Raw genomic sequence first — 15,297 nt, forward strand, 5'->3', positions numbered from 1 at the left:
AATAACAAAATAAAATAAGTCTGATTTGAGACTTAGATCAAATGGTTCTTAAAACTATTCACCTCCGTGAATCATTGAGTCAAGCTGAACTAAAATACTACTACTACTACTAATCATCATCATCAATTGTGAAAATCTTAATGAAAAATGAATTAAAGAACTCAATACAAATAAATTATAACGGAATGAGTCCGATTTGTGAATTAGATTAAAAAGAATCTTCAAAAAATGTGTATTTTTCACCAACCAAGAAAGTCGTATAGATTTGGAGTAACATTAGGAGTTAGTAAATATTTCTTCCAGTGAAAGTGAACTACGCTTTTAATTTCTCACAGATGTGTCATGGTTTATTTTATCACATGTACCGAAGCTGCTGAACAGAAAAGAGAGAGAAGGAGAGACAAGTTGTCAGCACCTCTAGATCAGTAGTGAAACGCATAACAGGGTCAGAGAGTGTTGACTCAGGAGAAAGAACCGTAGCCTTGACCTTAAAAACCCACTAACAAAGGGAAGTCGTTGCAGATCTAAGTGTCAGATACCGCTCGACTTATCTCACCAAGAGGGTGTATCCATCCAGCCTTTGTGCAAGTACGCCATAGAAGTTGACACTTGGTTGTCAAACATAAGCTACAGACAGAAAAGAGCTGTGCTGTCACGAATTTTGTCTCTATTTTAACAGTCAAATAATCTGTCACTCACAACCATAAAGCTCAGGAGACGTTCACACAGGATGTTCTTGCATTTAAGTAACAAAATGGAACGCAGGTATTTAAAGTGCGTAAGTGTTTTTAACTTTAATTTCAAAAACATCTGTCGAGTGCATTTTTATGAATAAAACAACCAAAATATGCAAGAATAGCCTTTTACTTTTCATACATTTGCATTCAACATGATATTACAATCTGGCATGGATTAACCAAATGTTTTGTCCATTTCTTTCTAGGTGGAAAGTTCAAGTTCTCAAACTCTCAAAACTCTCGTCACATCAATCTGCTTTCATTTCGGGATTCAGACTTGAACGGTGCTTAAGGACTCATATACGCTCCCACGAACGGATACATTTAATGTGATACGAAACACACGAGTGGCGATCTGGCAAGGCAAAGTTGACGCACATCACACAAAAAGACCGAGAGCATAAATCTGGTACCTTAGAGGAGCTTAGATGATCTTACCAAGCCGAAAAACAGACTTCCCTCCAAAGGACACTTCAAAGGGTAAACCAAATCCTCCAGCAGCAACCTTTAACACACGCTCACCTCTCAAAACCAGAAAGCAACTCACACCGAGGCGAACCGGAGTGCACTTGAGTGGAGTGGACTTCAAATGTAATGTATTAACAATCTTACGCCTACTTAACTGCGTTAAGTATATTTGACATAAGTATAGATCAAGGTTTCAAAGCTATAAACTAAAGTGATTTTACCACATTAAAATGGAGTAAAAGCCACTATATTCATGTTCAATTATAATTGTAAATTTTGTTTTGTTCGAGTTACTCAAAAGGGATAGTTATAAATATGACTTGGTTCTTTCAGATGAATACAGTCAGAGTTAAACTAAAAAAAATGTCCTGGCTCTTCCAAGCTATAATGGTTGTGAATGGCTGTTTAGATTTTGAAGCCCAAAAAAGCACGTCCATCCATTATAAAAAGTCCTCCACACAGCTCCGGAGGGTTAATAAAGGCCTTCTGTAGTAAATCAATGTGTTTAATCGCAATTAATCCAAAATAGTTTTTGTGTACATAATATATGCATGTGTACTGTGTATATTTATTATGTATATATAAATACACACACATGCATGTATATATTTAATAAAACTGTTTATATATTAAATATATTTACTAATCACGATTATTTGCGATTAATCACATCCAAAATAAAAGTTTTTGTGCACATAATATATGTGTGTGTACTGTGTATATTTATTATGTATATATAAACACACACATGCATGTATATATTTAATAAAAATGTTTATATATTAAATATATTTATTAATCACGATTAATCACATCCAATATAAGTTTTTGTGCACATGATATATGCATGTGTACTGTGTATATTTATTATGTATATATAAATACACACACATGCGTGTATATATTTAATAAAACTGTTTATATAATAAATATATTTATTAATCGTGATTATTTGTTATTAATCACATCCAAAATAAAAGTTTGTGTGCACATAATATATGTGGGTACTGTGTAAATTTATTATGTATATATAAACACACACACACGCATGTATATATTTAATAAAAAATATATTTATATATTAAATATATTTATTAATCACAATTAATCGCATCCAATATAAATTTTTGTGTACATAATGTATGTGTGTGTGCTGTGTATATTTATTATGTATATATAAATACACACATGCATATATATATTTAAGAAAAAAATTTATATATTAAATATATTTACTAATCACGATTATTTGCGATTAATCACATCCAAAATAAATGTTTTTGTGCACATAATATATGTGTGTAATGTGTATATTTATTATGAATATATAAATACACACATGCATGTATATATTTAATAAAAATGTTTATATTAAATATATTTAATCACGATTATTTGTGATTAATCACATCCAAAATAAAAGCTTTTGTGCACATAATATGTGTGTACTGCGTAAATTTATTATGTATATATAAATACACACACATGCATGTATATATTTAATAAAAATGTTTATATATTAAATATATTTATTAATGACGATTAATCACATCCAATATAAAAGTTTTTGTGTACATAATATGTGTGTGTACTGTGTATATTTATTATGTATGTATAAATGCACACACGTGCATGAATACATTTAATTAAAATATCCTGTTTATATATTAAATATATTTATTCATGACGATTAATAACAATTAATTGCAAATAATCACATCTGAAATAAAAGTTTGTGTACATAATATGTTTGTGTACTGCGTATAAACACACACACATGCATGTATATGTTGAATAAAAATATGTTTATATATTAAATGTGTGTATGACAGTTAGCAGAAACTAGAGATTACAGTTTATAAAGTTTTAAACATAGATACTTTTCATACACACATTGATTAACTTTAGAAGGCCTTTATTAACTCCTTGGAGAAGTGTGGAGTACTTATGATGAATGGATGCACTTTTTGGGATTTTAAAATCTCAACACCCATTCACTGCCATTATAAAGCTTGGAAGAGCTGGGACATTTTTTAATATAACTCTGATTGTATTCGTCTGAAAGAAGAAAGTTACATACACCTAGTATGGCTTGAGTGTGAGCAAATCATGTGGTAATTTTCATTTTTGGGTGAACTGTTCCTTTAAATTATTTTTTCTTCATAGTAAATTAGGCCAGACTGACATCCCTCAAGATTTCTAAAACTTCTATGTAAATACTAAGTTTAAATTTGAAAATATTCTCTTTTTAAAACAAAATTCAAAGAAAGAAACGAAACCAAAACGCAATGCAAACAGTGCCTATTTTAAGCTGATTTTACAAATGACACATTTATTTAACGCTCAGAGACAGAATTGTCCACCCATCAGCTACGTCATCCTGTCGTCTCAACAAACTCCAACTCCAATCCACGCTTGACTGGGATGTGTACATCAGCACATGGAAAAGCTCAGCTGATAACGCTGACTTTATCCTTATCTCTAACCACTGCAGGGCACCGGGCCGATCCCCTCTGCCTGATAACCCACTCAACATCTGACCTCCGATCTTTCACACCCATTACTCACCCTGAGTGTGACCTCATAGAGGCTGCTGTCAGTAGTGGTGTGGGAGACACATTTGGAGCCGTCCCTGTGGATACGGCTGTCAGCGGCAGTAAGTTAGCCCTGTTTTGTATCAGCCCTAAAGGCAAGTGTCGGTGTCAACTGGGTTCTTGCAGTGAAACGCTTTTCGGCAGGGTGTTCGACTTTCAAACACGCATCACTCAGGCAGATCTTAAAGGGACAGTTCACCCAAAAACGAAAATTCTGTCATGTCGTTCCAAACCCGAAAGACCTTCATTCATCCTCAGAACACAAATTAAGATATTTTTGTTAAAATCTGAGAGTTTTCTGACCCTGAATAGACAGAAACGCAACGTTCAAGGCCCAGAAAGGTAGTAAGAACATTGTTAAAACAGTCCATATGTATGGATAAATCAGTACTGTGCCATATCTGTTCCTATCGAAGCCAAGCAAGCTGCATTATCCTCTCCAAGGCCAAATGTAAATGATCTGCACAGCAATCAAGACAACACTGGTGGCCAACCGCTATCCTGCTGCTTCATCCAACTCCAGCACTGGGTTAGAGTCAGTGAAAGAGAGGCAGATCTGATACCCGCCGCTCCATTCTGTCTGGCTCCTGCTGTGCATGATGTCTGTGCTTCGGTAGACTGTGCTGGGCCAAGACAGATTATAAGCGTAGAGCCGTTTCCTCTGAAGAAATGTTGTATGGTGGAATAATTGCCTAGAGCTGAAACAGCTGTCAGCATCCAGAGCTAATCTCTGAGTGTGGATAATCATCACTGGAGCGCTGTGTTTGCAACAATTGCCATGTGCCCGCATTGTTAAAGCCATAACGAAATATGGAGATTTGTAAATGCTGGTTATTAAAAAATATGTGAATTCTCTGGCACTTTAAATAGAGGAAAATAAAATAAAATAAAATAAATAAAATAAAGTAAAATAAAATAAAAAAGTAATGTTTAGAGATTAGAACAATATATATTTTTTTAAATTAACACAAAAACATCAAAAGCAAAATTTACATAATGGTAATAACTAGAGATCACAATATCAGAGACTTTACTCTCTTGAATTAACTAAAGTAAAGTAAAGTACAGTACAGTAAAGTAAAGTAAAAAGTACAGTACAGTACAGTACAGTACAGTACAGTACAGTAAAGTAAAGTAAAGTAAAGTAAAGTAAAGTAAAGTAAAGTAAAGTAAAGTAAAATAAAATACCGTAATGCCCAGAGATCAGAATAGTATTTAAAAAAAATTAAACAAAAATATCAAAAGCAAAATGAACATACTGGTAATATTTAGAGACCAGAATATCAGACTTTACTCTTAAATACAAAATAAATAAATAAATAAATAAATAAAAAGCAAAATTAACATACTGTTAATATCTGGAGATCAGAATATCAGAGACTTTACTCTCTCAAATAAAATAAAAAATAAAATATAATAAAATAAAATAAATAAACAAAAAATATCAAAACTAAAATTAACATGTTGGTAATAACTAGAGATCAGAATACCAGAGACTTTACTCTCTTAAATAAGATAAAAAAATAAAAAATAAAATAAAATAAAAACAAAAATTAAAATAAAATAAAATAAAATAAAAATAACAAAATAAAATAAAATAAAATAAACAAAAAATATTAAAACTAAAATTAACATATTGGTAATAACTAGAGATCAGAATCCCAGAGACTTTACTCTCTTGAATAAAATAACATAAAATAAAATAAAACAAAATACTGTAATGTCTAGAGATCACAATAATATTTAAAAAGAAATAAACAAAAAATATCAAAATTTCTAGAGATCAGAATAATATTTGTAAAAATTAGCACAAAATAAAAAAATATATATATTAAAAGCAAAATTAACATATTAGTAATTTTCTAGAGATCACAATATCAGAGACTTCACACTGTTGAATAAAATGAAATAAAATAAAATAAAATAAAACACGGTCATGTCAAGAGATCAAAATAATATTTAAAATATAATGCACAAAAGTAAAATTAATATACTGGTAATATCTAGAGATCAAAATAAAATAAAATAATACCAAAAGAGAAAAAATGCATTAAAAAAAAAAACTAACGTTTCAGTGTGGACCTAGTGATGAGCAACCTTCACAAGCGCACAGCACAAAAGCATTCAGAGCAAACAAAACGCATAGCAAAGAAGCTGTCCTTGAGCTCACCAGATAATGCCTCTACTGATTTCAAGGTTTTACTTTAGAAATAAACCATGAAAGCTGAAAAATATATCATCAGCTTTGTGTTTGAGGGCTTTTGTGTACGAGTATCAAGGTTGCAAGGAAGCAATTAACAGGCAAAATCTGCAGCTTCTACCGCATGGACTCTGAGCATCATCTGAGGACACAGACAGAGGTAGAAAGCGAGAAGAGAAGAGTTTTTTTGGTAAAGTAAAAGTAACTGTGCATTGTGAATCTCTCCATACTCAGCAAACAATTCCTTTGTGTACAACATCAAAATCCCCTTTTCTGCCTGTTTAGAAAATCCCCTGCAAGCTAAGCCCCTTTGAGAACATTTGAAACAACTGTTATTAAACGTGCTCTCTCCTCCAATCACACACTCACAGTGTGTTTTACCCTTAAGAGCAGTTCACCTCTGCTTTTCTCAAGAGAAGTCAAAAAGTAAGAAAGGACGTGTCACTGTGCACCCAGGTTTGGGTTAAAAGTTTCAAGGGAGCTGCTGTTTCATGGTGTCTCTGTCTTTCTTAGCGAGCGCACTCTTTGGCGCACAAAGGCTATTAACGACAGTCGCCAAGTTTTTATTGCTAATGTGGTGTTTGTGTTTCATATTTCATAAATGTATCAGTTTGAATCTAAACTTTGCATGAACTTTCTTTAATAGGGGCTAATTGTTTTAGAGACTGAGCTGTACTGTAAACGCACTTCAGTGCCAAACCAACCATTCAGTCAGACTAGAGACAGCATGAAGCATGATGCTTACAGTGCTGTCTATTGGAATGGAAGTCTCACATTCAGTTAAAAAAGCCCACGTTTGTTTACTAATTAAATAATAAAAAAATACTTTAACATAAAATAATAAAATAAAATAAAATTAAATTAATCAGACGAAACAAGTAATCTAGAGCTCTAGAGAAAAATAAAACTAAATGACACTAAACAAAAAAATAACAAAACAAAAAGTACAGAGTATCACAGAGACCTTATAAAATAAAATAAAATAAAATAAAAAAATAAAAACATCGTAATGTCTAGAGATCAGCATAAAAAAAGGAAAACACACACACACAAAAAGTAAAAAAAAAAAAAATCTATCAAAAGCTAAAGCAAAATTACCTTACTGCTAATACCTAGAGATCAGAATATCAGAGATTTTACAAAAAAAAAAAATAAATAAATAAATAAATAAAAAGAAAGAAAGAAATAATAAATAAATAAATAAACTAAAATGACATTACATTAAAAAATTAAAAGAAAATAAAACACGGTAACATCTAGAGATCAGAATAACCCCCCCCAAAAAAAAAAAAAAAAATATTAAATTAAAAAACACTAATGCTTACACATTCAAATTAAAGAAAAAACCCACAAAATAAAATAAAATAAATAAATAAATAAATAAAACATGGTAATGTCTAGAGATCCAGGAGAAAAAAAAAAACCCCACACAAAATAAAAATTCAAAAGCAAAATTAACATACTGGTAATATCTAGAGATCAGAATATCATAGACTTTACATCACTTTAACAAAACAAAATACTAAACTAAACTAAACTGAACTAAAATAAAATAAATACAGTAATGTCTAGCGGTCAGAATAAAACTAAAAAATACACACACACACGAAATAAAATAAAAAAATAAAATAAAATTCAATTAAATGTAAAAAGAAATAATATTAAATAAAATACAGTAATGTCTAGAGACCCGAGGAAGAAAAAAAAAAAAGCATAATTAACAAATTGGTAATATCTAGAGATCAGAATACCAGATACTTTACCCTCTTGCTTAAAAAATGAAATAAAATAAAAAAATATAAAATAAAATAATGTCTAGAGATCAGAATAAAATAATAATTAAAAAAATAACAGAAAATTAAATTAAAAAATAAAATAAAACATGGTAACATCTAGAGATTTGAATAAAAAAAAAAACAAAACAAAAAATAAAACACTAAATAAAATCAAAAGCAAAAGCAAAATTAACATACTGTTAATATCTAGAGACCAGAATATCAGAGACTTTACTCTCTTGCCTAAAAAATACATAAAATAAAATAAATACGGTAATGTCTAGAGATCAGAATAAAATTAAAATAAATACAAAATAAAAACCAAAAGCAAAATTAATATATTGGTAATATCTAGAGATCAGAATATCAGAGACTTTATTGTCTTAAATAAAATAAAATAAAATAAGTAATATTTAGATTAGAGACACTATAGACACAATATCTTGGTAACCATCCACAGCATCTGAGCATCATGGCAGTGATTTTTTCTTTTCACACTGGCACTGAATGAGTTAACACACAAAGTCTGCAAAAGTGAATAAAACTGAAACTTGAAACGTGATCAGTCGCTTTTATATTTTTGTTCTCTCTTTACCCTCTTCCCACAAACCTTGGGATCACATCTGAATGCGAAATAACAAAAGAGACATATTTTCCTCATTAGAGGCCCTGTGAAAGCATCTCAGTCAAGGCCAGAGTTTGTATTCTATCCCGCTCCCCCCCACAGGCTTCACAGAGCTGAGCAAATACTTGCCTGAAGGGGTGCTCGCTTTGTCAGAACTCATGGGTACTTTTTTTTTCTCCATATGGTCTGAAAGTTAACTATTGGCTGCAACAATGTAATGTAGCAAATTCATATCAAAAGACCTTAAGGAAACATTCCAGTTCAAGCTATACTTAGACTATTACTTCATAAGAACTGTTACATAAAACAAACAATGTAAACACAGGAAGGACAAAGATAAAAAAAAAAAAAAAAACTAAGGTAGGTACATTACTTATGATAGACCTCATTTTTGCACTTACAGCAGCCCAAATTGTTCAATAATCCAGTATTTGTTGGTCCATAAGGTCATAAGGTCATAACCTCTGGCACAGATTGACGAGTGGCACCACAGGGGTCATGGGATCAAGTACTTGCTGCTATTTAATAAATCACAGGATGACAGTGAAGGCGAGATGACAGCTCTTCCTTACTACACGACAGACAAACCTGCATCCAGGCTCATCCAGGAACAGCTGCATCTCCAAAAATGTGTGTACAATTTAGGTCAAAAGTTTGCACTCCCCTTTCACAATCATTAAAAATGTTAATTATTTTACCAAAGCAAGCAGGATCATACAAAATGCATACTGACCTGAATAAGATATTTCACATAAAAGATGTTTACATATAGTCCACAAGAGAAAATAATAGCTGAATTCACAAAAATGACCCGGTTCTGAAGTTTTGAACAGTTGTTTTTTTTAGTTTAGTTGTGAGTCCCTTGTTTGTTCTGAACAGTTAAACTGCCCCTTGTTTTTCAGAAAAATCCTTCAGATCCCACAAATTATTTGGTTTTCTGGCATTTTTGTGTATTTGAACCAACAATGACTGTATGATTTTGAGATCCATCTTTTCACACTGTGGACAACTGAGGGACTCACATGCAACTATTACAGAAGGATTGAACACTCACTGATGCTTCAGAGGGAAAAATTATGCATTAAGAGCTGAGAGGTGTGGGGGTGAAAACTTTTGAACAAAACAGAGATGTGTGCATTTTTCTTATTTTGCCTAAATATCATATTTTTTTCCATTTAGTACTGCTCTTCAGAAGCTACAGAAGATACATACATGTTTTCCAGAAGACAAAATAAGTTAAATTTACTCGGATCTTCAAATTCCAAAAATTTTCACCCCCTGGCTCTTAATGCATGTTTTTTTCTTCTGGAGCATCAGTGAGCGTTTGAACCTTTTGTAATAGTTGCATACGAGTCCCTCAGTTGTCCTCAGTGTGAAAATATTTATCTCAAAATCATACAGTCATTGTTGGAAAGGGTTCAAATACACAAAAATGCTGAAAAACAAACAAATTTGTGGGATTTTTCTGAAGAACAGTGGGCAGTTCAACCGTTCAGGACAAACAAGGGACTCATGAACAACTATTACTAAACAAAAAAAAAAAAAAACACATCTGTGGATCATTCAGGTAAAAACACTGTATTAAGAATCAAGTGTATGTAAACTTTTGAACCGGGTCATTTTTATAAATTCAACGATTACATGTAAACGTGAAATATCTTATTCAGGTCAGTACTGAATAAACAGTAACATGCATTTTGTATGATCCCTCTTATTTTGGTAAAACAATTAACATTTTTAATGATTCTGAAAGGGGGATGCAAACTTTTGATCTCAACTATACCTAATGTGACTTCTTATTAGTAGACTGTAGTATAGCTAACTACTTTTCCAAAAGTATAGTTTGACTATACTTTAAAATAGTAGTAGCATGAAAAGTTTGAAAGTAGTTTTCTCAACACGGATACAGTCTTCCAGTACAGTACACACTGAACCATTAGAAGCTATTCAGGCTGGAGCGAGAGCTAGCAAATGTTCAGGGATTCTTCTGAGCAGACCGAGTGGCGTATCCGCTGTGACTGTCACTGGAAGTTTAAACTAAACTATGTTCTGCCTAATGTGTGCCAGCTGCTGGAAAATGGCAGGGTCTGTGCTGTTCCAAGGCTGGTGGGATTGAGGTCTACAGGCGGCTGAAAGCGTTTGTGCCTGGGAGTCACTGCAACTATCGCTGTGGGTTGTCTCTGTCAAAACCAGCCTCCCCAAGTGTGGCCATTCCGAACATTTCAAAAGAAACGAGAGAAATCCAAGAAAGCCACAGTCCAACTCAAACAAATGTGTATTGTAAATCCGTTCCAGCTGAATGCTGTTTTAGAGAGGTGGATGCTGTTATGATGTGAAACTGAACACAGACTAAACACAGACACACTAAACCAGACAAAACAAAAACCTATTGTTTTACACTCAGTAGGTGCCATGACACAGACAAAACCCTGAGGTGCGGGCATATTACAACATATATATGTATAAACAAAAACGTATTAGATTAACAAGAGCATTTAAAGGGACAGTTCACCAAAAAATGAAAACTACCCTATGATATACCCTCAAGCCTTCCTAGGTATATATGTCTTTCTTCTTTCAGACAAACATAATTGGAGATGTATTAAAAAAAATTTAAGCTTTATAATGGCAGTGAATGGGTGTGGAGATTTTGAAGCCCAAAAAAGTGCTTCCATCCATCATAGAAAGTGCTCCACACAGCTCCATGGGGTTAATAAACGCCTTATAAAGCAAATCGATGCATTTGTGTAAGAAAAATATCCATATTTGAAATTATTAACTGTAATCTCTTGCACTTTCTATGACGGATGGATGTACTTTTTTAGGCTTCAAAATCTCCAAACTCATTTACTGCCATTATAAAACATGGAAGAGCCAGGACATGTTTTAATATAACACCAACCATATTCGTCTGAAGGAAGAAAATCATATACACCTAGAATGGCTTGAGGGTGAGTAAATCATGGAGTAATTTTCATTTCATCACACTCAAATGTAAAAAAACAAAGATGCACAAAAAGTACAAGTGGTTACATTTGCTGGTGTTAAACCTCCAAAACAAACATTCAGGGAACAAAATGATGATTGATCTTGACTCTTGCCGTGTGTATGTTGAATGTTGTGGAATTGCGTAGCGTGTTGCTGGGCGGTTGCTGCCAGCAGGGTGCCTGTTCCAGATCCTCTGAGGTTAAATACAGAGGGACCGAGTCGCAACCCCGTTCCACTCGGCTGGGCCTGAAAACAGCCAGTCAGCCGAGTGCTAAACGTAAGTGACAAATGCCGTCTGACTCAAATCACCTTCCATCAGACCCCATGACTGCCTCCCACCCAGAGAGAGTGAGAGAGATGAACACTGTTGCGTAAAGATGAAACTGGTTTCCCAAGGCACATCTCACTAGTGTAAGTCAATGCAATAAGCAAACACGCACTCAAAATATCAGCATTTGTACAGTCCAGAGAACTGAAGCCTCAGATACAGATGTGCTTGATCATGACTGAGTCATTGAAAACAGTCTAAGATGGAAACTAATTTACTAAACCAATAAATTTGGTGTTTGGATAGCTGGGTGGACTCTGACAACAGTTGCTACCAAATAACAGCAAGTTTAAAGACACCATGAAGTTGTTTAACAACGTTTTCTGTCTTGTGCTGAAGTATTTTCTATTGAAGTAAAACATTTTGGTTGGAAATATCTAGTAAAGGTATCATTTTGTACAGAATTTAGGTAATTTTTTAACCTATAACGATACTAATTTTAATTTATATTAGTTCTGTCAAAATTAGTGCGTTGAAGCGCTTGAAGCGCTTTAAAGCGCAAATGAAACTACGAGCATGCATGTCAGATCTGCATCATATTTAGCAGTGGCATCTCTTAAAGTAATAGCAGCCAAATAAGCTAATAACCCAGCTGAAGTGATGTCTATTAATCAATGACCAAAAGAAAATATAGGAAATCAAATAACTTTTTTAGCTTTAAGAATTATATCTATATTTAATAAAAAAATTGTATAACTTTATTCAACTTCTGTATATTTCCTACTCTGGTAAATAATGGGTTTATGCAGGGTTTGTACAGATACTGTAAAATAAAATTCCAAAATTCCAAAAAAATATAAATAAAAACACACTAATACAAAATGGCAAAAATAAAGGGAAGTACATGTGAAGCATTGCTACTAATGTATTTTACTATAGTAAAACCACTGTTAGTTTTTTAAATGATTTGTGTGTATGCTTTCTATTTTCTTTTTTGTTTTTATAATTGTACTGCAATAATGGTTTGATATTTAAGAAAAAGAAAAAAAATAAATAAAAAAAATAATAAAAATTCATGAAATCGCTCCAAAATACTGATCTGAAACAAATGATTTACGAACCCACACTGAAGTCCTGATCTGAATGAAATGATTCGCAATCCGCGCTCCTAAGTTCTGATCTAAAGCAAAAGATTGGCGAACCTGCTCCAAAGTTCTGATTTAAATCAAATGATTCGTGATTCATTTTTTGAAGTCCCGATCTGAATTTGATTTAGATCGGGACTTCAAATCACATTGCGCAAATCATTTGATTTGAATCATTCAATTTGTGAATGATTCACAAACCCATTCCAATCTAAATCAAATGATTCGCAGAACGCGAAGTTACAATCTGAATCAAATGATTCGCAATGCACGCTTCAAAGATACATGTACGCTTCAAAGATACGATGTAAAGAAAAAGATTTTCAAACGCACTGCGAGGTTCTGATCTAAATCAAATGATTTACATTTGATTTACTTAGATCGGGACTTTAAATCCCATATCGCGAATCATTTGATCTGAATATCTCAATTCATGAATGATTCACAAACCTGTTCTGATCTAAATCAAATGAGTCACGATACACACTGAGTCCCAACCTGAATCAAATGATTTGCAATATACGAAGTTCACTGATTTGAAGTCCTGATCTAAATCAAATTCAGATTTGAACTTCAGAAAGTGGATCACAAATCATTTGATTTAAATCAGCTGGTTCGCAAATCGTTTGCCTTAGATCAGAACTTTGGAACGCGAATTGCAAAACATTTAATTCAGATCAAGACTTTTGCGTGAAAAGCTATGTGCTTACTGAAAAATTTAAAACACTTATTTCATAGATAAATTTTCTTTCAATAATTGAAGCACTTTTCAAGCACCTTCAAGGGTTTTCCAGGTCTTAAAAGTCAATTTAAGTACACTTTAAGCACCTTGTATGAACCCTGGCTTGTTCACTTAAATTAGAAGTTGGTATTTTTTAAAAGTCTAATAAATATTAAAATACTGTATTATACTATAATGTAATTATACTGTAATGCTGAATGGCTATAGCTAATGGTTAAATATTACAAAAAAAAAAGAAAAAAAAAGAACAATTTCTTTTACATCAGTAATACTGGCATCAATGATACTCGCCTAGCCTAAAATATTTAATAAATATTAAAAATACACTGTCTTTATGTTGTTTCTACATTAATTTGAAGACGCTGAAATTATTGCAATATAAAAGTGTATTTAAAAACTTTAGGTGGGATTAATCACAATTAATTTCACAAAACGTGCGGTTAATTAGCTAATTTTTTTTATTTTTTTTAATTTTTATCAATTGACAGCAACAATTAATATATAACCCCCACCCACAAACATAAACATAATATGCATTAAAGTAGAAATTAACATTAACTATATTAAATGAATGCTAGTCTTAAACTAGACTGTGTGATGTATAAAACTGAAATATAGCTCAAAAAAGTAAAAAAAAAAAAAATTCAGTTTGTATTCACTTCAAAATCCACTTGAAATTAACAACATTATCATTTAAAATGAACTACAAGCCTGGCAAAAAATCTCAGCACAGTTACCAATGAGAAAAAAGGACAACACATACATGTGTGAATCTGAAAACCATTTTACTCATGTGGATCAGGCTTTCAAAGAAAACTAGGCCACCGCCAGCTTTGATGTCTTAATTGTGAGCCTTTTTTTTTTTAAATGACAAAGAGATGTGCAGGCCTATTTATGGAACAAAAGACAGATTGAGCTTGAGTACTGGAAAGAGAGCGAGCGAGACAGAATGGACGAGTTAAACTGAACGATTTGTAACAATGTTTAATTATGAAGCACAAATACGATTTCTGAATGCGAGCGCTTCTTTAAATGCAGCTTTAATGGAGTGTCTCAGAGTGTGGCCTCCTTACCTGTGGGCTGACGCTGGGGCCGTAGCCCATCCCGGGTGACGCCATAGAATGTGGCCCCATGGGTGAGCTGATGACAGAGAAAGGAGATCCCAAGCCGTTCATGGGCGAGCTCAGAGTGCTGATGGGGGAGTGCAGAGACCCCGAGTGGCCTAAAGAAGTCGGGCTCAGCAGTGACGGGTGCATCCCCCGGTGGGACGTGGGTGAGCTAAGCGGAGAAGACGTCACCTGTCCTGAGGAGTCTGTGGGGAGGAAAGTAGAAGGAAGTGATTAGAACATTTACCATTGTTTTGGCTGCAGCTATTTGCTAAAAAAACATCAGAGAAGAGATGATTTCCACTTTCCAAGTATTAAGATGTGAGACAGGCAGCTACAAGCCTATATGCCAGAGAGACAGACAGCCAGAGAGAGAGACCGAGAAAGCCCTGTTGGGACCTTTTCACCCGCTTGCTGAACCTTACACTGTATGATTATTCTGAGAAAGTAACAAAAGACAGACAGTCACATGGGTGAACTGCACTTTTTATCATCTAGCGCAGAGGTCACCAATTAGCGGATTGTGAATCATTTACCATAAATGAATATAATTAGAAGCAAACTGAGCTTCTGAAGAGAGCATATAAGACAGGCTTCAAGTGAAAGGAGATGCTATTTATGATAATCTAATGCATATTCCTATTTTAAT

At 33.1% G+C, this 15,297-nt stretch overlaps 1 protein-coding gene across 2 annotated transcripts in view; it reads right to left on the reverse strand.

Annotated features, from left to right (window-relative positions):
* Positions 1-15,297, reverse strand: part of rxraa (retinoid X receptor, alpha a) — a 137,286-nt gene that overhangs the window by 32,568 nt on the left and 89,421 nt on the right. For both annotated transcript variants that reach the window (XM_051093049.1, XM_051093048.1), the window contains exon 3: positions 14,616-14,854. In XM_051093049.1, coding sequence (XP_050949006.1) covers positions 14,616-14,854 — 239 coding nt within the window. The remainder of the gene's footprint in view (positions 1-14,615; positions 14,855-15,297) is intronic.

The sequence above is a fragment of the Labeo rohita genome, chromosome 21 (assembly GCF_022985175.1).
Source record: "Labeo rohita strain BAU-BD-2019 chromosome 21, IGBB_LRoh.1.0, whole genome shotgun sequence".
In the NCBI taxonomy this organism is placed as follows: domain Eukaryota; kingdom Metazoa; phylum Chordata; class Actinopteri; order Cypriniformes; family Cyprinidae; genus Labeo; species Labeo rohita.